This window comes from Macaca thibetana, chromosome 8 (genome assembly GCF_024542745.1).
Source record: "Macaca thibetana thibetana isolate TM-01 chromosome 8, ASM2454274v1, whole genome shotgun sequence".
NCBI lineage: Eukaryota > Metazoa > Chordata > Mammalia > Primates > Cercopithecidae > Macaca > Macaca thibetana.
Window position 1 is genome coordinate 46,612,033 of NC_065585.1, and position 25,180 is coordinate 46,637,212.

Below are 25,180 nucleotides of genomic sequence, written 5' to 3' on the forward strand. Positions count from 1 at the left end.
CTCCCCTTCTAGGTCTCATTCTTGTAGAGAGAGGAGGAAGGACAAGAGAGGCAGAGGTCATCATCTGAACGAACGTGGTTATCTGAAGGTAGTGGGTCTCACTCGGGCATAATCTGGTTCTAACTGCTACAAAATGTCTCTGACAATGTGATGTTCATGTGGTTGGAATATGTGGTTTTCTTGGGATGATAGCTTTATCTTGGCTCCCTTTATCACTGAGCTCTTCCTCAGAAATGGGTAGCTATATCTCCTCTCTGTTCCGTAAGTTCAAACTCCTCCCCCTCTCTAGGTAGGGCATTGATGTGTTTGATCAGCAGCCCTTGCTTCTTCCCCAGCCTCTGGTTCTCTCACATGAGCCATGGGAGTCAGTGGTGGTGTTTCTAGGATCTCAGGGAATTAGTGGGTAGATAGGGGAAATGTGAGAGGTACTCTTTACTTCTCCCTCGCCCCCCAGGTATACTATTTCTGTGGCCCTATTAGGTCTGCTGCTGCAGGCTGCTCTACCAAGCCTCCCATCTTCAGAAATCTCTAGATAAGAAGTAGACAAGTTTCTAGGCCAATATATTTTTCCCTACTTCTAGGGACATATGCCAGGTCATCTATGAACACTTCACCAGGCTAAATTCTACTCCACTGACAGCACCAGAGCAGGTTTGAAGGTTCTTTATTCAGTATTCAGTCAAGCTGGAAAGTGAGATGTCAGTCTCTTCTTCTTGCAGGAAACCACAACGTGTCTTTGATGGAATATCTTGATACTGTGCAACGTGGCTTGAGTGAGGAAGCTGCTATGACAAAAACTGCCCCCCAGTGCTCCTGATGTACCCTTGCCCTCTTATGTAGGCTGGGTGATGATTTGGGAGTGGTGGGGCTCATTCAACCTCTGAGTAAACTCAAGGTCAGCGATTTGGCCCCATTTGGTTGGTGGCCGTCTTCAAGATAGGTGGTGCTTGTACATTATTTTTGTCTTTGTTGTGAGCCTTAGTCTCACAATTCAGGGGACAGTTAAAAACTTTCAGTCAGCATTCTTCTGTAAAAATAAACATTACTGACGTGACTGACATTTTAGAGCATTTCATGTTTCTTTCTCTACAGAAATATTTTAGTTTATTTGTTCCTTCATTCATCATTTATTCAGTAAACATTTTTTTGTGACAGCCTTGTTGCATGCCAAGCACTAGGCACTGCCAACTTAAGCAAATTGCTGCTCTGGAGGAGCATTTAGGTATAGACATATGAACACTTAATTATTTTACCCGTAGATAAATTGGCCAGACACCACTGATCTGGAAAATCAGGTTGTAGTGAAAATAACCAGACTTAGAAATAAAACCATGAAAGTGAAAATATGAAATTTTAATATAAGTTATTTTTTATTGAACAGCAATATCTAACATTCAGAATTCATACTAAGTTTACAGAATTTCCGGTTGCCCTGGGTACATAGGATCATGTAATCACATGGACCAGACTAAGAATTCTTATAGATCATTTACTTAAAGATTTAAAGTTTCTTCAAGGAAGAAATTTAAGACAATAATGTCTATTTTTACCAACTTTTTGGTAAGAAATTTTTAGCTTCATACTAATATTTTATTAAGTGGATACTGCTCACATGTGGCACATATTTATATGTTTAGTTCTTTGTGTCATCTAAAATTCTAAAATGAGACTTCTTCAAAAGTTATAACTATCTTGTGTCTCCAAAGTAGTATTTTATACTTTGTCTATTTGCCTTATACAAGTTGAGTGTAAGGCTTAACTGTGAAACAGAATTCATGCTAAGGAACTTAGAACAATTCAGACCAATCAATTACTAGAGTCTCTATTTATTGTTTTATTGTTCTGAAAGTAAAAAACAAATTATATCTAGATTACAAGCTAAAGGTTGTTTTAAAACATTATGCAAGTGGGATTTTTTTCACTTCAGTTTCTGTTTCATAACTAAAACATTAAAACAGTATCACTGCCAACAATTTAATGCATAACCTCTAACTTAAATGAATATTTCTTTAAAGTTACCTTCATTTTGTAATTTAAGGAAAACCTGTTTTATATTAATATTTAAAACAAGCATTGAAAAATAAAACCAGTTTCTGAGAATAGGGGAAGTATTTTTAAAACACTTGAGCTTCTCTCTTCAGGTTCTATGTTCTGTGTTCAGATTGGTAATATATTTCCAGGAGAAAGTGGATGGTATTTATACACCCATATATTTCCATAAGTCATTTTTAGGCAACTGATTTTAATTCATGATAAATTATAAAATGAATTAGTAACAATATAAGAGAAGGCATTCAGGAAACATACTAGTTCATACTCAATTTCATATTGATGTACTTAATATATTTAGCTTCTTGTATTTAGGATAACATCAATTAGCTCTCCTTTAAGCGAAAATGTTCTAAAATACTTAGGTATGTCTATATATTTAAAACATAGTCTTTTTTTGAATTTTAGAATAAAAAGAAATTTCATTCAACATTTTTACATCCTTAATAGATGCAAATTATAGGTGTACAAAATATGTAGTAGCTACTCCTATGTTTAAGATTCAGTATCTTACATTGTTATATTTTAAAGTTATGGGATACGTAAATACTGAATTATTAGATATTCCATTTGAAGTGAATCAAATTCAAAAAATATGAATAAGCATTTGTCTCAATAGATTTTATTCATTTAATAAGAACCACTTTTGTTTTAATTAATTTTCCAGAACATGAGAAGATGTTAATAAGGTATACACATTGAGGTTAGAATATGTTATTATTCATATATTTTTGAGACCAATTTAGGATTACTTGGTTTAAATATAAATTAATATTTAATGTTCTAATTTTATATTTTTTTCTAGAGTAACACACTAACAAAATTCTTTTTTAGTTTTTAATGTTTCATTTGTGCAACAAAAGTATTTTAAGTGCCACCTATGTGCCTTTCACCTCCCTTTAGAAAGTAATGCAGTCAAGGGAGCCACTTGCAAAATATCTCTGTATTATCAATTGCTTCACCCACCTTATTCACAGGGTATCCTATTTTACCTCTTTTATGTCACTGTTAGGCTTTAAGGTCTAACGTAGTCAAGCTGATTTTGCCATCCAATCAAATCAAATGTTTGCAAAATTGAAGCAAACAGCATTTTTCCTATTCCCAGCTGCTAGCTAATTATATTACACTTAAAACATACTTATTTATAAGAGAAATTTTTAAATTGATACATTTATCTTCAGTCTGACATTTTCTTGTTTGTTCAAATGAGAATTCTAGTTGTAAAGAAAACTGCATTTAAATATTTTATATAAATTATTAATACTGCAAAAGGATACTAGTTTATAATATCATTGAGAGCAGCTGTGAATAAGTCATAATTAGTTAGGATTTATTTACAGTTTAAAAAAAAAACTCTCTGATGTTACAGGGGCTGAAAATGAAGGCAAATACATGGGTGAGCGTAGGAAGCAGGGGGCTGTTTGGCCTGGTAAAAATTTTGTAACTATTTGCAAAATTGATCAAGAAATTAGAAGGAGAAAAAGAACACACATAACTGTCTTCAGACATAGATAAAAATAAGACTTGCATATTTCTGGCATGCCTCTGGATTAGGCATTAAATTAAATGTGATTGTTAAGTAATGCTTAATAGCAGCATAACAAAAGGGGCATCTATTGTCTTTAGTAATTCTTCTTTATAGACATCCATTATGTATTAGAATGGTGTATGTCAACATCATTCTTTTATTTTGCCAGTTTCTGCTTTGATTTATATTTGTGTGGAACCTGGACACCAATATTGATAGGATTATTTAAAAGCTTAGAGCTTTTCTTTTTAAACCTTTCTTTTGAATTTATTCTAAGTTACCATTTAACAAAATACCTGATATTGAGTCCTACAAAATTCAAAATAGAGAACTTGTTTTTATTTAAAAAGAAGTGATTTGAATAAATGTCCGTGAGCATTAGATATTATATTGTAAATAAAATCTTAGTAAGTTTTAGAAAAGTATTAGATTAATTTTCATATACATCTTTGTTATTGAGGTAACGTATGAGTAGAAAAATAGAATTTTTAATAGAATATGGTAGATGAATCCTTTAATATTGGTAAAATAAGGTTTACTTACAATCTTGTTAAAAAACTATTGGTCATAGTACTTCTCTTTCTGTATATGTCTTACCCCTCAGTGTATACTTTAATTTGTGATTAGTTTAAAGTTTAAAAGTTTTAATCTGTGATGAACTCTAGGCTGAGGTTTATGGTATAGTTTATTTTATACACTGTTCTTAAAAAGCTATTCAATTACTAGGTAGGGTTCTTTCAAATAGAAATTTAAAAGTCAAAGTAATTCTCCTTAATAAAATAATTCCATTAGGATGATTTCATTAAATTTACCAATCTATTAATAATCTGCACAATAGTCATCTAAGTAAAACAAACTTGTATTTTTGTTTGTAGTTTATATAAAACAGCCTAAGTATTATAATGCTATGAATCTAGATTTTTAAATGAGCACACTGTACATTTTACCTAGACACATCTATTTATAATTATGAGCATAAATTATAAGTGTGATTTCTGAGATGCTTAAAGATACAATAAAATTCATATTGCTATACCAATCTTAAGAGTGCTTAGGAAAACCTTAAAGAACCATCCAAGAAACTGCCATTTAATTCTGTCTAAATATATTTTGTCCAAGTTAAGAGAAGGAAATATATTTTGTTCCTATAATTATTTTGCCTTCTTCGAGCTCCCTTTCATCATATGCTGAATCTCTAGCAGGTTAGATCATTAAACTTTTCAGATGAAAAAAAAAGATGGTTAGGGAAAGACTAGTTAGTTACCTGATTGGGCAAATGTGGATCGAGTTTTGAAAACCTTTTAATTTTTTTATATCAATTTCCCTGAGTTTTTGTTTACTCAGTTTATAAGGTATGTAAGAATACATCATTAGTTCTTAACCTTGACCGTTCCTAAATCTTTTGCATCATTAAATAGAACAAGGCTATACGGTTAAAATACTTATTTGAAAGCTTTTTAGAATCCCTATAATTTTGCTTACTTTAATTTCTGTCAAATTGTGATAGTAATTGTTAGTCCTAAATTGTTAAGAACTTTATTTTAAATTTGTTTTCCCATAATTTTCCCCAAAATTGTTTTATTTTTAAAGCAATCTAAAACATTACCAGCCACGGCCACATAACATTTTTAATAAAAACTTTATTGAGATATAATTCACACACCATGTAACTCACCCTTTTAAAGTGTGTAATTCAGTCATTGTTTAGTACATATACAGTTTTGTAGCTGGCACCATAATCCATTTCAGGATATTTTCATCATTACCCCAAAAAGAAACCCTGTACCCACTAGTAGTCACTTCCCATTTCCTCCCAACACCCTTTTCTTTTTCTAGTCCTAGGCAGCCGCCAGTCTGCTTCTTGTCTTTGTGGATTTGCCTGTCTTGATATTTTATATAAGTAGAATCATACAATATGAGCCACAACTATTCCTTCTACCTTTCTAGTAGATAGGTGATTATTACAACAGGATGACTGTAATATTGCTGTAACATAGGAATTTGCCACCTATGATAATAGATAACATAAAGTGTTTCTTGAAGCAGTATAGATAAAAACTTGAAGTCTGAAATATTTGTAATGGATTCATCAGGACCTTAAATACTAGGGTAGTGCAGTCTGCTTCCTATATACTAGAAGTCAGTTATACATAATACGTGCCTGGCACTGCTCTAGATATTCGTGATATAGCAACAAATAAACCAGACAAAAATCTCTGCCTTCACAAAGCATACACTGTAATGGAGAAAACAGTCAATAACCATAATAAATTAGTAAATTATACAGTTTGCTAAAAGATGATAAGTGCTTTGGAGAGAAAAAAGAACCACATAAGGTATTGAGGCCAGTGTTGGGGGAAAGGGCTTGCAATATTGAGTAGAGTGGTTGGAGAAGGCTTCATTGAGAAAGTGACAATTGAATAAAGACTTGAAGGAGGGAAAGGACCAAACAGGGAGTGAGCCATCTGATGTCTGAAGGAAGAACATTCCAAGTAGAAGGACCAGCAAAGACTGAAGTGGAAGCCTCCTTTGATGTGTTGGGGGAACACTAAAATGATACATTGATTTTGGGGAGCTGAATGAGTGAGGGCCAGAGCATAAGAAGACGAAGTTGGAGAGCAGGATAGGGAAGTGGTAGGGTGCACCAGATGGTAGGCTCCTGAAAGTATTGTAAAGATTTGGGCATTTGTTCTAAAAGAAATATGTAGCCATAGAGAAATAACTTGATCTATAACTGACTGACTTTCAAAAGTTTCCTCTGGCCACATTTGAGAATTGATTGAGTGGGGCAAGGGTAGAAGCAGTCATCCGGGCAAAGAGCACCAGAGACAGTAAGAATTGGTCAGGTTCCTGATAACTTTTGAATATATAGGCAACAAAATTTTATAACTGATTGAATATGAGAATGAAAGATCCGGGATAATTCCAAGGTTTTTTTGTTTGAACAACCAGGATGAAGTTGCCTGTAACTGAACTGGGGAAGACTGTGGGTGGAACTTGTTGACTGGGAAGTTCTTCTGCATCCAGGTGGGCATAGCGAGTATACAATTGTATGTCCAAATTGGGAGTTCAAGGGAGAGTTCTAGGCTGGAATTTGTGGTAATCAGTATATAGATGGTATTTAAAACCATGAGACTGAAAGGGTTTTTCAAAGGACTCTCCAAAGAAATGAGTATATGCAGAGAAGGAAAGCGGTCTGTCTGTATGCATTTCCCATGGCTGCTGTCACAAAGAAATGAGTATATGTAGAGAAGGGAAGGGGTCTGTATTCATTTCCCATGGCTGCTGTAACAAATTACCACAAATTTAGTGACTTAAAACAATAGAAATGTATTGTTTTACAGTTCTGGAGCCAGGAATCCAAATTAAATCTTACGGGGCTAAACCTGGGTTTCAGCAGGGCCACACTTCCTCTGGGGAAATTTGAACTAAGTGTTATGAGGCTAAATCATGCTATCAGCAGGACTGCACTCCCTCCAAATACTCTAGTGGAGAATCTCTTTTAGTTTTCATTATCTGGAGCTGCATTCGTTGAGTCTTTGGTTCTTTCTCCATTTTCTTTCTTTTTATTTTTCTTGAGATGGAGTCTCACTCTGTCACCAAGGCTGGAGGGCAGTGTGGCACGATCTCAGCTCACTGCAACCTCTGCCTCTTGGGTTCAAGCAATTCTCCTGCTTCAGCCTTCCAAGTAGCTGGGATTACGGGTGTCTGCTACCACACCTGGCTAATTTTATTATTAGTAGAGCCAGGAATTCTGTTCCAAGATGGCTGAACAAGGAATAGCTCCAGTCTACAGCTCCCAGTGTGATCGATGCAGAAGACGGTGATTTCTGCATTTCCAATTGAGATACCTGGTTCATCTCGTTGGGACTGATTGAACAGTGGGTGAGTGCACGGAGGGCGAGCCGAAGCAGGACAAGGCATTGCCTCACCTGGGAAGCACAAGGGGTCAGGGGATTTCCCTTTCCTAGACAAGGGAAGCCGTGACAGACTGTACCTGGAGAAACGGGACACCTCCACCTAAATACTGTGCTTCACCAATGGTCTTAGCAAACGGCACAGCAGGAGATTATATCCCACACCTGGCTTGGTGAGTCTCATGCCCACAGAGTCTTGGTCACTGCTAATGCAGCAGTCTGAGATCGACCTGCAAGGCAGTAGCCTGGGAGGGGGAGGGGCATCTGCCATTGCTGAGGCTTGAGTAGGTAAACAAGTGGCTGCGGAAGCTCAAACTGGGTGGAGCCCACTGTAGCTCTGCAAGACCTGCTGCCTCTGTAGACCCCACCTCTGGAGGCAAGGTGTAGCTGAACAAAAGGCAACAGAAACTTCTGCAGACTTAAACGTCCTTGTCTGACAGCTCTGAAGAGAGCAGTGGTTCTCCTAGCATGGTGTTCAAGCTCTGAGAACGGACAGACTGCCTCCTCAAGTGGATCCCTGACCCCTGTGTAGCCTAACTGGGATACAAAATCAATGTGCAAAAATCACAAGCATTCTTATACACCAATAACAGACAAACAGAGAGCCAAATCATGAGTGAACTCCCATTCACAATTGCCGCTAAGAGAATAAAATACCTAGGAATCCAACTTACAAGGGATATGAAGGACCTCTTCAAGGAGAATTACAAACCACTGCTTGACGAAATAAAAGAAGACACAAACAAATGGAAGAACATTCCATGCTCATGGATAGGAAGCATCAATATCGTGAAAATGGCCATGCTGCTCAAAGTAATTTATAGATTCAATGCCATCCCAGTCAATCTACCAATGACTTTCTTCACAGAATTGGAAAAAACTACCTTAAAGTTCATAAGGAACCAAAAAAGAGCCCGCATAGGCAATACAATCCTAAGCAAAAAGAACAAAGCTGGAGGTATCACACTACCTGACTTCAAATTATACTACAAGGCTACAGTAACCGAAACAGCATGGTACTGGTACCAAAACAGAGAAACTGACATCTCATACAGGCGGTGCCCCTCTGGGACGAAGCTTCCAGAGGAAGGATAAGGCAGCAATATTTCCTGTTCTGCAACATTTGCTGTTCTGCAGCCTCCGCTGGTGATACCCAGGCAAACAGAGTCTGGAGTGGTCCTCCAGCAAACTCCAACAGATCTGCAGCAGAGGGACCTGACTCGTAGAAGGAAAACTAACAAACAGAAAGAAATAGCATCAGCATCAACAAAAAGATCATCCACATCAAAACCCCATCGGTCGGTCACCAGCATCAAAGATAAAAGGTAGATAAAAGCCACAAAGATGGGGAGAAACCAGAGCAGAAAGCTGAAAATCCTAAAAACCAGAGCGCCTCTTCTCCCCTAAAGGATTGCAGCTCCTCACGAGCAACAGAACAAAACTGGACAGAGAATGACTTTGACGAGCTGACAGAAGTAGGCTTCAGAAGGTCAGTAATAACAAAGTTCTCCAAGCTAAAGGAGGATGTTCAAACCCATTGCTAGGAAGCTGAAAACCTTGAAAAAAGATTAGATGAATGGCTAACTAGAATAAACAGTGTAGAGAAGACCTTAAATGACCTGATGGAACTGAAAACCGTGGCACAAGAACTACATGATGCATGCACAAGCTTCAATACCCGATTCAACCAAGTGGAAGAAAGGGTATCAGTGATTGAAGATCAAATTAATGAAATAAAGTGAGAGGAGAAGTTTACAGAAAAAAGAGTAAAAATAAACTAACAAAACCGCCAAGAAACATGGGACTGTGTGAAAAGACCAAATCCACGTTTGATTGGTGTGGCTGAAAGTGACGGGGAGAATGGAACCAAGTTGGAAAACACTCTTCAGGATATTATCCAGGAGAACTTCCCCAATCTAGCAAGGCAGGCCAACATTCAAATTCAGGAAATACAAAGAACACCACAAAGATACTCCTCGAGAAGAGCAACCCCAAGACACATAATTATCACACATAGATTCACCAAGATTGAAATGAACGAAAAAATATTCAGGGCTACCAGAGAGAAAGGTTGAATTTCCCACAAAGGGAAGCCCTTCAGACTAACAGTGGATCTCTGGGCAGAAACTCTATAAGCCAGAAGAGAGTGGGGGCCAATATTCATCATTCTTGAAGAAAAGAATTTTCAACCAAGAATTTCATATCCAGCCAAACTAAGCTTCATTTGTGAAGGAGAAATAAAATCCATTATAAACAAGCAAATGCTGAGAGATTTTGTCACCACCAGGCCTGCCTTACAAGAGCTCCTGAAGGAAGCACTAAACATGAACAGGAACAACTGGTACCAGCCACTGCAAAAACATGCCAAATAGTAAACACCATCAATGCTAGGAAAAAACTGCATCAAGTAACAGGCAAAATAACCAGCTAACATCACAATGACAGGATCAGATTCACACATAACAATATTAGCCTTAAATGTAAATGGGCTAAATGCCCTAATTAAAAGACACAGACTAGCAAATTGGATAAAGAGTCAAGACCCATCAGTGTGCTGTATTCAGGAGACCCATCTCACATGCAGAGACACACATAGGCTCAAAATATAAGGATGGAGGAAGATCTACCAAGCAAATGGAAAGCAAAAAAACAGGGGTTGCAATCCTGCACTCTGATAAAACAGACTTCAAACCAACAAAGATCAAAAGAGACAAAGAAGGCCATTATATAATGGTAAAGGGATCAATTCAACAAGAAGAACTAACTATCCTAAATATGTGTGCACCACCCAATACGGGAGCACCCAGATTCATAAAGCAAGTCCTTAGAGACCTACAAAGAGACTTAGACCCCCACACAATAATAATGGGATACTTTAGCACCCTACTGTCAATATTAGACAGATCAACGAGATAGGAGGTTAACAAGGATATCCAGGACTTGAACTCTGCTCTGCACCAAGCAGAATATAGATTCTTCTCAGCGCCACATCACACTTATTCCAAAATTAACCACATAGTTGGAAGTAAAGCACTCCTCAGCAGATGTAAAAAACAGAAATCACAACAAACTGTCTCTCAGACCACAGTGCAATCAAATTAGAACTTAGGATTAAGAAGCTCACTAAAACTGCACAACAACATGGAAACGGAACACCCTGCTCCTAAATGACTACTGGATAAATAACAAAATGAAGGCAGAAATAAAGATGTTCTTTGAAACCAATGAGAACAAAGACACAATGTACCAGAATCTCTGGGACACATGTAAAGCAGCATGTAAAGGGAAATTTATAGCACTAAATGCCCACAAGAGAAAGCAGGAAAGATCTAAACTTGACACCCTAACATCATAATTAAAAGAACTAGAGAAGCAAGAGCAAACAAACTCAAAAGCTAGCAGAAGGCAAGAAGTAACTAAGATCAGAGCAGAACTGAAGGAGACAGAGACACAAAAACCCTTCAAAAAATCAGTGAATCCAGGAGCTGATTTTTTGAAAAGATCAACAAAATAGACCGCTAGCAAGACTAATAAAGAAGAAAGAAGAAACAAATAGACACAATAAAAAGTGTTAAAAGGGATATCACCACCGATCCCACAGAAATATAAGCTACCATCAGATAATACTATAAATACCTCTACGCAAATAAACTAGAAAATCTAGAAGAAATGGATAAATTCCTGGACACACACACCCTCCCAAGACCAAAAAACCAGGAAGAAGTTGAATCTCTGAATAGACCAATAACCGGCTCTGAAATTGAGGCAATAATTAATAGCCTACCAACCAAAAAAAGTCCAGGACCAGACGGATTCACAGCCGATTTCTACCAGAGGTACAAAGAGGAGCTGGTACCATTCCTTCTGAAACTATTCCAATCAATAGAAAAAGAGGGAATCCTCCGTAACTAATTTTATGAGGCCAGCATCATCCTGATACCAAAGCCTGGCAGAGATACAACAAAAAAAGAGAATTTTAGACCAATATCCCTGATGAACATCAACACGAAAATTCTCAATAAAATACTGGCAAACTGAATCCAGCAGCACATCAAAAAGCTTATCCACCATGATCAAGTCTGCTTTATCCCTGGGATGCAAGGCTGATTCAACATACACAAATCAATAAACGTAATCCATCACATAAACAGAACCAATGACAAAAACCACATGATTATCTCAATAGATACAGAAAAGGCCTTCGACAAAATTCAACAGCTCTTCATGCTAAAAACTCTCAACTAGGTATTGATGGAACGTATCTCAAAATAGTAAGAGCACTTTATGACAAACCCACAGCCAGTATCATACTGAATGGGCAAAAACTGGAAGCATTCCCTTTGAAAACTAGCACAAGACAGGGATGCCCTCTCTCACCACTCCTATTCAACATGGTGTTGGAAGTTCTGGCCAGGGCAGTCAGGCAAAAGAAAGAAATAGAGTGTATTCAATTAGGAAAAGAGGAAGTCAAATTGTACCTGCTTGCAGATGACATGATTGTATATTTAGAAAACCCCATTGTCTCAGCCCAAAATCTCCTTAAGCTGATAAGCAACTTCAGCAAAGACTCGGGATACAAAATCAATGTGCAGAAATCACAAGCATCCCTGGCCGGGCACGGTGGCTCATGCCTGTAATCCCAGCACTTTGGGAGGCCGAGGAGGGCAGATCACGAGGTCAGGAGATCGAGACCATCCTGGCCAACACGGTAACTCCGTTGCTACTAAAAATACAAAAAAAAATTAGCCGGCCGTGGTGGCGGGTGCCTGTAGTCCCAGCTACTCGGGAGGCTGAGGCAGGAGAATGATGTGAACCTGGGAGGCGGAGCTTGTGGTGAGCTGAGATCAAACCACTGCACTCCAGCCTGGGCAACAGAGTGAGACTCCATCTCAAAAAAAAAAAAAAAAAAAAATCACACACATTCCTATACACTAATAACAGACAAACAGAGAGCCAAATCATGAGTGAACTCCCATTCACAGTTGCTCCTAAGAGAATAAAATACCTAGGAATCCAACTTACAAGGGATGTGAAGGACCTCTTCAAGGAAATTACAAACCACTGCTCAACAAAATAAAAGAAGACACAAACAAATGGAAGAACATTCCATGCTCATGGATAGGACACATCAATATTGTGAAAATGGCCATACTGCTCAAAGTAATTTATAGATTCAGTGCCATCCCCATCAAGCTACCAATGACTTTCTTCACAGAATTGGAAAAAACTACCTTAAAGTTCATATGGAACCAAAAAAGAGCCCGCATAGGCAATACAATCCTAAGCAAAAAGAACAAAGCTGAAAGTATCACACTACCTGACTTCAAACTATACTACAAGGCTACAGTAACCGAAACAGCATGGTACTGGTACCAAAACAGACAAATAGAACAATGGAACAGAACAGAACAGAGGCCTAAGAAATAACACCACGCATCTACACATTGACAAACCTGATGAAAACAAGAAATGGGAAAGGATTCCCTATTTAGTAAATGGTGCTGGGAAAACTGGCTAGCCATATGTAGAAAGCTCAAACTGGATCCCTTCCTTACACCTTATACAAAAATTAATTCAAGATGGATTAAAGACTTAAATGTTAGACCTAAAACCATAAAAACCCTAGAAGAAAACCTAGGCATTACCGTTCAGGACATAGGCATGGGCAAGAACTTTATGGCGCAAACACCAAAAGCAATGGCAACAAAAACCAAAATAGACAAATGGGATCTAATTAAACTGAAGAGCTTCTGCACAGCAAAAGAAACTACCATCAGAGTGAACAGACAACCTACAGAATGGGAGAAAATTTTTAACAGTGTACCCATCTGACAAAGGGCCGATATCCAGAATCTACAAAGAACTTAAACAAATTTACAATAAATTAAAAAAAAAAAAAACATCAAAAAGTGGGCAAAGGATATTAACAGACACTTCTCCAAAGAAGACATTTATGCAACCAACAGACATATGAAAAAATATCATTACTGGTCATTAGAGAAATGCAAATCAAAATCACAATGAGATACCATCTCACACCAGTTAGAATGGCAATCATTAAAAAGTCAGGAAACAACAGGTGCTGGAGAGGATGTGGAGAAATAGGAACACTTTCACAGTGTTGGTGGGAATGTAAACTAGTTCAACCATTGTGGAAGACAGTGTGGTGATTCCTCAAGGATCTAGAACTAGAAATACCATTTGACTCAGTGATCCTTTTACTGGGTATATACCCAAAGGATTATAAGTCATGCTACTATAAAGACGCATGCACACATACGTTTATTGTGGCACTGTTCACAATGGCAAAAAGTTGGAACCACCCAAATGTCCATCAATGATAGACTGGATAAAGAAAATGTGGTACACATACACCATGGAATACTATGCAGCCATAATAAAGGATGAGTTCATGTCCTTTGCATGGACATGGATGAAGCTGGAAACCATCATTCTGAGCAAACTATCGCAAGGACAGAAAATCAAACACCACATGTTCTCACTCATAGGTGGGAATTGAACAATGAAAACACTTGGACACAGGGCGGGGAACATCACACATGGAGGCCTGTGGGGACACCCACCCCATCTAGGCCATAGACATAAGGGAAAAACTTGATAACAGGCATTTTCTCTACCCCTATACCCCTGCCTCAGTCCAGGTCTTCATGTCGGGATTTAAAGACAGAAAAGTTTGCAGCAGCATTCATAATAACTTTAAGAACAAAAAGGCAGACAACCCCAGATATCCATCAACTGATGAACGGATAAACAAAATGTGGTATGTTTGTAATATGGAATACTATAAGGCCATGTAAGGATGAAGTGCAGATAGTACTTTATTCCTTTCACTGTTACGAATAATGCTGTTGTGAACGATTTTGTACAAGTTTTTGGATGGACATCATTTTCCTTTTTCTTGGGTATATACCTAGGAGAAGAATTGCTGAATAATATGGAAGTGCTATGTTGAGGAACTGTCAGGCTGTTTTTCAAAGTGACTGCACCATTTTACATTCCCGTCAGCAGTGTATGATGGTTCCAATTTCCCTACATCCTTGCAACACTTGCTATTGTCTATCGGCTTGATTATAGTCATCCTAGTGGGTATGAAGTGGTATCTCGTTCTGGTTTTGATTTGCATTTACCTAATAACCGATGATATTGAGCATCTTTTTGTGTGCTTATTGTCCATTTGCTCATTGTCTTTGGAGAAATGTCTATTCAGACCCTTTGCACATTTTTAAATTGGTTATTAGTCTTTTATTATTGAGTTTTAAGAGCTCTGTATATATTCTACATACAAGTTCCTTATCAGATATTTTATTTGCAACTATTTTCTCCCATTCTGTGGGCTGTATTTTCAGTGTCTTGATGGTGTCCTTTGAAGCACATTTTTAAATTTTGATGAAGTCCAGTTTCCTTTTTTCTTTTTTGACTAGTGCTTTTGGTATCATAGCTAAGAAAATTATTGTGTAGCTCAAGGTCACAAAGCTTTACACTTACATGTTCTTCCAAGAGTCTTATAGTTTTAGCTGTTACATATAGGTCTTTGATTCATTTTGAGTTAATATTTATATATGGTGTGAGATAGGAGTAACTTTGTTCTATTGCATGTCGATATTCAGTTGTTCCAGCATCATTTGTTGAAGATTATTCTTTCCCTCATTGAATTATCTTGACACCCTGCTAGAAAATCAATTGACTGTAAATGTGAAGATTTATTTTTGGACCCTCAACTGTGTTCCTCTGATCTGTATGTCTATCTTCATGCCACTACCACACTGTCTTGATTGCTGTGGCTCCATAGCAAGTTCTGAAATTGAAAAGTGTGTGTCCACCAACTTTGTTCTTTTTCAAGACTGTGTAGACTTTTAAAATTTTTTTATTTTGGTAAAAAAAAAAAAACCACAGTTTACCATTTTAATCATTTTTAAGTGTACAGTTAACTAGTAAGTATATTCACATTGTTATGAGACAGATCTCCAGAACTTTTTCATCTTACAAATCTGAAACTTTAAACCCACTAAATAACAACTCCTCTTTCCCATCAGCCCCTGGCAACCACCATCATACTTTCTGTTTCTATGAATTTAACCATTTTAGATACCTTGTATAAATGGAGTAATACAGTATTATCTTTTGTGACTGGTTTATTCTACTTAGCATAATATCCTCAAGGTTCATCAATGTTGTAGTGTGACAAATTTTGTTCCTTTTTTAAGGCTGAAGAAGATTCCATTATATGCTTTTACTATTTTGAATTCCTTTAATTTCCATATGAATTTTAGGTTTAGCTTGTCAATTTCTGCAAAGAAGTCAGCTGGGATTCCATAGGGATTGCCTTGGAGCTCTGGATTTTATAGATCAATTTGAGGAATATTGCCATCTTAATAATATCGTCTTCCAAGCCAGGAACATAGGATTATGGTTTTCAGAGTATAGGTTGTATACTTCTTTTGTTAAATTTATTACAAAATATTTTAATGGTTTTGATTGTAAATGGAATTGGTTTTCTTAATTTCATTTTTGTTTGCTCATTGCTGCTGCATAGAAAAACAATTGATATTTATATATTGATCTTGTATCCTGCAACCTTTTGGAACTTGTTTATTAGTTCTAATAATTTTTTGGCAAATTCCTTATGATTTTCTACATATAAGACCATATTCACAAATTGAGGTAGTTTTACAACGTTGTATTTTAATACATTAATTCAGCAAATATATATTGAGGACCTGCTCTGTGCTAGGCACTGTGCTCCATGTTGGCAAAATAGGGATAAAAGGCATAAACTCTGCTTTCATGAAGTTTGCAATCTAGTTGAGGGTCAGATCTTTAAACCAATAATAACTACTCAGCATTATAAATACTGTGATTGAAAATATATAAGGTACTATGATAGCACAGAGAAGGGCTCCTAATTCACACTGTGAAGAATTAGGGAAAATTCTGAATGTGAGTTTTTACAAAGGTCTGGAACATTTTGTAAATAAGTAGCCATGGTTATGATAACTTGTCATTTCAAGGCCAAAATGACTATGGATATTTAAAACTTATTGTGTAGTATGAACTTCAGCTTTAAGATTTTTAAGTCTATCAAAACTTAAGCATATTTGCATTAATAGTGAGACAAAAGTATATACAGATGTTTGATTATGTAGTAAATCTGTTGCTATAAAAGCATATGATCACATTTGGAAAATTGCTATTGCATGTCTTGGCAGTTTATTAAGAACTGAAAACTAAAAACTAACTGGTGTTTTGATAGATTAAGTTCAAGGCCACCTTTTGTTTAAATGATGTTTTGTTTTCTGTAATTAGACCATGCTAGGTGAATTAAGTATGTAATTAAAAACAGAAGGTTTGGCTAATTCAGAATAAATGAGTACAAAATACAAGGTCATTATCCATCTCTAGTGAGACTCCAGATGAACAGTGCACATGGAACTATTTATAAAACATTTTTCATGGTCAGAGCTCCTCTAGGTTGCTGTCCATGGCCTTTGAATTAAGTATTCACAGACTTTCAGAAAAAAAAATGTACCTGTAATATAGAAATATGATCCCACTTAAGGTGCTCATCTGAATGGAAAACCAAGAAAGATTAGAATCTAATCTTCTATCCCAGATAGAAAAGGTAAAATGTATTCCTCCTGTTTCAAACGTGAACATTTACTATATTGCTTGGCACATTGAGTTGATGGTTAGAACTGTGAAACTTTTGGGAGTCCTGACTCTCATTTGTTTTCATTTCATGCAGCCTGGAGATGTTAGGCAAAATATCCCTAATTTAATCTGTTTCCTTCATGCTTAGTCACAGTGGGTGACATGGGATGGATTTTTTTCTTCTGGAAAGCCTGGAAAGTGTTTTATTTGAAATATATTTTCTTTCATAGTATGAGAATGTACAGCTTTTAGAAAGCAGGTGTTTAGTTTAGTGGTTGGATTCATGAAGAAAGTTTGAATCAGTGACTGGAAGCACAAAGCTGAACCTTCTCTTAGCAGTCCCTTCACAATTGGGCTCCTGGTGTCTCTCCAGTTTTTTTTTCTGCTGTTCTCTCTTCCACAGTAGCTGTGCTTCAGTTTTCCTGGGCTTCTCCAGCATCACCACCACTGTCTTCATCCACTGTCTTTTGCTTGCCTTTCTTGGCACTGTTTAAGATTGGTTTCCTCAAGGAAAAAATAGGTTAGGTCTCCCAATAAATGTTTTCATAATCTGTCTTTTTTCTTTTTTTTTTTTTTTTTTTGAGACAGGGTCTCAGTCTGTCACATAGACTAGCGTGCAGTGGCACCATTATAGCTCACTGCAGCCTTGAACTCCTAGTCTCAAGTAATCCACCCACCTCAGCCTGCCAAAGTGCCGCAATTACAGGTGTGAGCCACTCTTCCCAGCCAATGTCTATTTTAATTCCCTAATCTAAGCCAGTTAAGAAGTTAAGATGCCCATGCAAGCAATTATAATGCAATAAGATCATTGTTTCATGGAAGAGGCTTCAAAACTACAATTAGGTATATATAAGGAACACCAAAGTTCACCTGAGAGAAAAGGGATGCTGTTAGAGAAGTTAGCATTTAAACAGATACTTAAGAATGAGTAAGAATGTACCAGATAGACAAATGGAAAAAATGGTGCTACGGTATTTACAGAAGGACTAGCCATAAGAAAGCATGTTCAGTATTGCTAGAGCATGAAATTGAGTTGGAAAGTGGTAGAAATGAGGTTGGAGAGTAGGCAGCTGCATTTATACCTTACAGGGAGGTTGGGAGTTGAGCTTATGGATAACTGAAAGCCATTGAAAAATTACAATGAGCTGACCTCTTGAAATAGAATTGCAAGAAATTGAGATTGGAAGTAGAGAAATCATTAAGGGAATTGTTGCAATATGACATAGTCCGAATGAGAAATGAACAAAAGCAATGAAATTGATATTAGGGGACAGTTTTGAGAGAATCTCTAGTCCTTAGTGAATAGATCTGGGAAGTAAGAGAAAAGGAAGATCTCAGATAAATCCCAGATTACCTGAATAACTAGGTGAAGGAGAGGAGAGCAGTTGGTGGATCCATTCAATTTAGGAATAGTGACTTTTTAAGGTGGAATATGATGAATTAATTTTGGATATATAAGTACCGTCAGACATTCAGAAAGAGCTGCTTCTTAGGCATAACCAGAATTGGAGTTCCACAGAGATCTGGGCTAGAGATTTCTGGATTGTGAGTCATTTTTTAATTGGTATAGTTCAAGTCATCAGTATAGAGGGAGAGTAATATTAGACTGAGATGGGTCCCTGTGGAACAACAACAGAGAAAGGAATGTGACGTCTTAGATACTGAGGGAGGAGAACATTTCAAGAAAGAGGAGATGAATGTGTAAAAAGCTTCAGCAAGATCGAATCATATGAGAGCTAAAACCCGAAGATTGGATAAGATGTTTAGGAGGTCAGTGTTGTTTTTAAGTGAAGCATCTTCCATGAGATGGTGATGCCTAAAGCCAGACTGCTTCAGAGTGAGAAGTGAATCAAGGAGGGAAGAAGTAGACTTCTTCCTAGAAGTTGCTTGTGAAAAGAAGAGATATAATAGTTAAAGGAGAACGTAAGATTAAAGAGGCTTTTTATTTTATTTTATTTTATATTGCTTTTAGATATGAAACACTTGATGATTTTTTTTTTTTTTTTTTTTTTTTTTTTTTTTTTTGAGACAGGGTCTTGCTCTTTTGACCAGGATGGAAATGCAGTGGCACAGACACAGTTCACTGCAGCTTCAACCTCCTGGGCTCAAGCGATTCTCCCACCTCATCCTCCCAAGTAGCTAGGACTACAGTTGTACACTACCATGCCTGGCAAATTAAAAAAAAAAAAAAAAGTAGAGCTAGGGTCTCACTGTGTTGCCTAGGCCGGTCTCAAACTCCTGGGCTCAGGCAATCCTCCTGCCTTGGCCTCCCAAAATGCTGGAATTATGGGTGTGAGCCACCATGCCTGGCGTACTTGATGATTTTTATATGCTGAAAGAAAAGACTTAATGGCAGGAATTGGAGGATTGACTGAAGATAGTCAATGGAATGAAGTTCCTAAGGAAGGAGGAGGGGATGCGACCTAGAGCACTAGTAGAGAAACCACATCTGGACAGGAAAAGGGAGAAGTGTTACTCTGGGTCAAAGGAATTAGGGGATAAGACTGGGTGCAGCCTTCAGGGTGTGGGTGACACCTGATAATTACTCCCCTCTCTTTTTATCAGTTATCTTGCCAAATACCTAGCAATTTCAAATCTTAACTGCCATTGTAGGTCTCCTTGATTTCTATACCCATAAAATCCATTCCATTCCTGCCAAAAAAAATACAAAACACTATTTTTAAGATCACTTCTTTAACTACCACACTGAATGTTGTTCCCTTTCTTTAAACTAATTCTTTTTTAAAATTATTACTATCTTCAGCATGTTTGCATTTGATTTTTAGGCCTTTCTCCAGTTTCACACCTCTTCTAGATTAACTTAGTTCTCCCCCATTTTCTCTTTCCCATTCCAACTTCACAGAATTAAATATACTTCTAACACACTCCTGACAGGCAGAAAGACATCATCTCTTAAAATTCTTTAAATCCTGCCTGCCCAGAAAGATCCTTATGGAGCAAATCAGAAATTGCAACTTAATTTAAGATGTCATATTTTACTTCTTGCTTTGTTTTTACTTCTCTCTCTCATTGTTCTCTGCAACTCCCACGCTGTCTGCTAATTTTCAGTACTGGAGAATTTAGAAGTATTCATTTGCACTATTTAACAATTATTAGTGTGTGTCATTGAGCTTTTTGGAGATGCTTTATGAAAATTTAATAATAACAAATGAATAACTTACTGATTTCACCAAAATCATGGCTTAGTCTTCTAAAATATGATGTTTCTGTCTTAGCTAGTAATTTACATTCCTTGTATTAGTAGTTCTATTTTAGAAGTTTTATTTCTGGCGTACATTTGAGTGCTGCCTTTTATGTTTTGTTAAAGCATGTAAGTGGAGATCAGTTGTGCCTTAGTTTTGCTTTTGTATTAAAAAATAGATTTTATCTAAAAAATGAGTAATAGCTAAGCATAAGTAGCATTTATAAAAGGATTTCTTTTTTTAGTTTTTAATTACTTTATTATAAGTATAGAAAAGAAGGCTTTATATGTCATTTTTAGCCTTCCTGTATTAATACTGTCTTCCTGGTTTTTAAGACGCTGTTTGACCTATGAACCCATATCCCTTGGTATATTAACTGATAGTTTTAGAATTTCCTAGGTGATGAGGTTGGGAGTTCAAGACCAGCCTGGCCAACATGGTGAAACCCCATCTCTACTAAAAAAATTAGCCAGGTGCAGTGGCACACGCGTATAATTCCAGCTACTCAGGAGGCTGAGGCAGGAGAATTGCTTGAACCCGGGAGGTGGAGGTTGCAGTGAGCTGAGATTGTGCCACTGCACTCTAACCTGGGTTACAGAGTGAGATTTTGTTCCCGCCCCCGCCCCCGCCCCAGCAAAAAAAAAAAGAATTTCCTAGGTGAATCTTCCCAAACTGTTCCTATACCTGCTAAAGAATTAAAAATGAAATGAAAATGTGTGTATACTCATTGCTAAATTTAAGTCTGTATAGACAAGAAAACAGACATTGGTTTCATCGTTATTTGAAATAACATTTTTTTAAATACTACCAAATTACAAAATGAGTGTCTGATTATTTTGTTTTAATGAAAACAGAAATAATTCTCTCTCTCTCTCTCTCTCTCTCTCTCTCTCTCTCTCTGTGTGTGTGTCTCTCTCTCTGTCTCTCTCGTGTTTATTTTATGTAAGCAAGAAAAGAGGGATGGAAGGATACCATTAGGCAGTAATAAATAGCTACTTTTAGAAGATAGAGGTAGGAGAGGTTAGCCTTTTCTTTATATATCTTGCTATCTTTTTTGCTTTTGTAAGTAAAAAATATAAAATACATACAATATAAAGGAAACAAATAAAACTCTGATGCCTTCCTTGAATTAATGTCTAACCCAATAGTTTCCAAACCTGCCTCTATCTGAATCATCTCAGGAAGATTTGCTGAAAATCAGGCCCCTGACTCTGAAACAGAATCTCCAGGAGTGATAAAAATATTAGACTAGTGGTTTTTAAACCTGTGGGCCATCAGAATCACCTCAGAAGCTTTGAACATATCTAGATTTGCACCCCCATGAACAGGGAATTTCTGGCTTGTAAATGGTTTCTGAAACTTGCAGTTGGTTTTTTTAAAAAGCTGCTGTGTAATTCTAGTGACTCCCAGTTTTGAGAACCATCCATTTAGTGATTTATTTTCTCTGTGCCAGACACTGTACTGGATGCTACAGTGATTTAAAAAAAATTAGCGAAACACAGTTTTTCCCTCCAAGGAACTTACAATATAGTTAGGGATTAGGGGTTGGGACCAGTGTAAAAACAGATGGAAGACTGATACAATGCAGCTGTTTTATGGGTTAAAATAGGAAAATGCCCTAAGAAGTAAAGTCGGGGAGAAGGGGGAAGAGTGTCAGCTATTACCTCTATTATTTAATATTGTTTTGAAAGTTTTGTCTAATGCAGTAAGACAAGAAAATGAAGTTTAAATATTGCAAAGGAAGTGAGAAGTATCATCACTATTTGAAATTGAAAATAATTACCTAACTAGAAAACCCAAGATAATCAACTAACTCTTATGAGCATTATTAAAAGCATACCAGTAAGATGATAGTCAATTACAGCATAAGTTCAGAAATTAGTGTTTCCTCTGTACCAGCACAGACAAGTATGTGTTTAAAGATCCTACTTATAATAGCACAGATATATATAAAAATCTGCAACTAAGGAAACTTGCCTCAAGTTTAAGCAAGTAAACTCTACAACTAACTGTAAGAAATAAACTATAGCACATAAGGGACATAAAAACAATTTAAGAAATGGAGAAACGTCTCATATTTGTGGGAATAATGGGGAGAGTTAATGTTTGAAAATTATGCATTCCCCACCCCAATTGCTCTCTATTGATCATTAATACAATTCCAGTTAAAATTTCTTTTTTTTTTTTCTTTTTGCCAAACCTGACAATGTGTTTCTAAAGTTCACTTGGAGGTGTAAACCAAACACACTTTTGGAAAAAAAAAAAGAAATAATGTGAATTAATTGCGTGAGTATAAAATTTTTTTTCTAAAGCCACAATAATTAAAAGAGTCTAATAATACTAATTCAAGATATCAGAATAAATAAAAGTGGAATTTTTAGTTATTAGGAATAGTTATATTCAATAGTATCAATTACATTCAATAATTGAATTGTGGAATCTTGGTGTTGGTACAATCAGCTAAATGTGTGGAAAAATAAATTTCATGTGCATTAAAGGTTAAGTGAAAGCAAAAAGGTAATAGAAAAAATATAGATGGATATGTACGTAATCTTGATATGTGGGATGACTTTTTAGTATATAATAGTAAGGGCAGAAACCACTTTTTAGAAAGGTTTATTACATAAGGATTTTAAGTTACTGCACAACAACAAAAATAGTAACTAAATTGAAAGGTAAATTAATTGGGAAGAAGTATTTATAACATGGTATTCACACCCTTAATATAAGAAGAGCTCTTACCAATTAATGGTAAAATTAACCCCTGGTATTGGGCTGGGAAGGCATAGAGAACATGTAAATTTAAACTTTCAGAAGGACAATTTCACCATATGTATTGGGAGCTTTAGAATGTTTTCATATTCTTTTTTTTTTTAACTCTGGTTCCATGACAGATTATGTTTTCATATCCTTTCACTCACTTCTAGGAATGTAATCTAAGGAAATGGATATGTGCAAAAGATAGTTTTTAGGGCCTTTTTGACAGCATTGTTTAACAAAAATGGAAAAATCAATTTCTGCTTCGAGAGCCCCACTCCTTCCAGCTCACCAAACTCACCATGCCTAGGGTGATGCTCTCAGTTTCATGGTCAAAGGTGGAGGCATCTCCATTCCAGGCAGCAGGTTGGAGAAAGGGGTGAAATGAGCATGCCCCAGCCATCTTTTGAGGAAAGTGCCCAGAAACGGCCATATAATGTGGGCCAATACGTGGTCGTATGGCTACACGTAGTTGCAATAGAGACTGAAAGTGTTGTTTTTATTCTGAATGACTGTATGCCTGGCTAAAACGATATTTCTATGGAAGAAAGATAGGATAGATATTAGGGGATAGCTACCAATGTACCGTACCACTTCTCTGTATTTTCATCTTAGTTTTGCTGTTATTTTTAGGACAGTGTCTCCTCTTTCTCATACCCTGCAGCTACATATCTACCTTTAGTATCAGTCACTAAATTTCTGTCAGTATGTCATTCTTTGAGACATGATGTATTTTTTTTCTACCTACCCAAATATGGGAAATTAGATGCAGTGCCTAGCAGATGAGGTTATGACTACTGAACATTACCACTGGCTTATAACATTAGAAGTAGGAAAAGAATAAACTCTAGATTTTCTCTTCTTCCTTTCATTCCCTTCCTACCCTACCCCAGTAACTAGGAAACAGTTTTATTACCACTAGGGAGAATAGTCCTTGTACCAATGTCTGTCTTTTAATGCATTTAAGGCAGTGTACAAGTTATAAAACTGCATCTGAATCCCACTCTCAAGGACATTTTTTTTCTAATTAAAACATTTGTGCCTTATTTTAGGAAAATTATTTTCAATGTTTTATCTCAATAAAATGACTGCACTTTTGCCAGCAGCTCTATCAGCACAGGTCATTTGATGAAGCCATGCTTCACCATTCTGCACAGGTTATCTGGAAAAGCCATATCGCCCAGTCTCTAGTATTTCACAGCTGTCACTCACTGACTAGTTATGCCAGAGAGGAAGAGAAGTGGGAGAAAAAGACAGGTGCTGCCATCTTTTTCGGTTTTACAACTTTTCCCCTTGTGATTCAGTGCCAGCTAATGTGTGTAGAGAAATTCTAGTGTTCTGACAGTTACACCAAAAGTTGTGCCAATTTTTGGTCATAGTTATTAGCCATTACACTGAATGGGAGGCATGAAGGACATAAACATTCCCATTGTCTAAATAAACATACAGATTATCTAAATTAAGTAACTTGGCTCATGATCACACACCAAGTGAATGTTGACACTGAGATTCAAATTCAGGCCTGTCTAACTCCAGAGCTTATTCCCCAGCTATAGTGATTACTGAGTCCCTACTAGAGTGGGGGACATGAGGATTGTCTTCATATATGTGAAGGATGGCCACATGGCCACAGGATTATATTTGTTCTCTGTAACTCCAGGGAGAGCCACTGGAGCCACTTCATTTTTAGTTAAAAATAAAGGCAACTTTTGGCTGGGCCTGGTGGCTCACGCCTCTAATCCCAGCACTTTGGGAGGCCGAGGCGGGTGGATCACGAGGTCAGGAGATCGAGACCATCCTGGCTAACACGGTGAAACCCCGTCTCTACTAAAAATACAAAAAATTAGCCGGGCGAGGTGGCGGGCGTCTGTAGTCCCAGCTACTCGGGAGGCTGAGGCAGGAGAATGGCGTGAACCCGGGAGGCGGAGCTTGCAGTGAGCCGAGATCACACCACTGCACTCCAGTCTGGGAGACACAGCAAGACTCTGTCTCAAAAAAAAAAAAAAAAAAAAAAATGAAGGCAACTTTTAACTAAATGTTGGAAAGCACATTTTATA

At 36.9% G+C, this 25,180-nt stretch overlaps 1 protein-coding gene across 6 annotated transcripts in view; it reads left to right on the forward strand.

Moving 5' to 3' along the window:
* The window catches only part of STK3 (serine/threonine kinase 3), a 332,138-nt gene that overhangs the window by 268,251 nt on the left and 38,707 nt on the right, over positions 1-25,180 (forward strand). Inside the window, exon 11 of one of the 6 annotated variants that reach the window (XM_050801203.1) lies at positions 22,587-24,974. The exons of 2 other annotated variants lie outside the window; for them this stretch is intronic. In XM_050801203.1, coding sequence (XP_050657160.1) covers positions 22,587-22,643 — 57 coding nt within the window. In that variant the 3' untranslated portion in view covers positions 22,644-24,974. 3 more of the 6 variants (XM_050801204.1, XM_050801205.1, XM_050801207.1) reach the window with 3 other exon arrangements.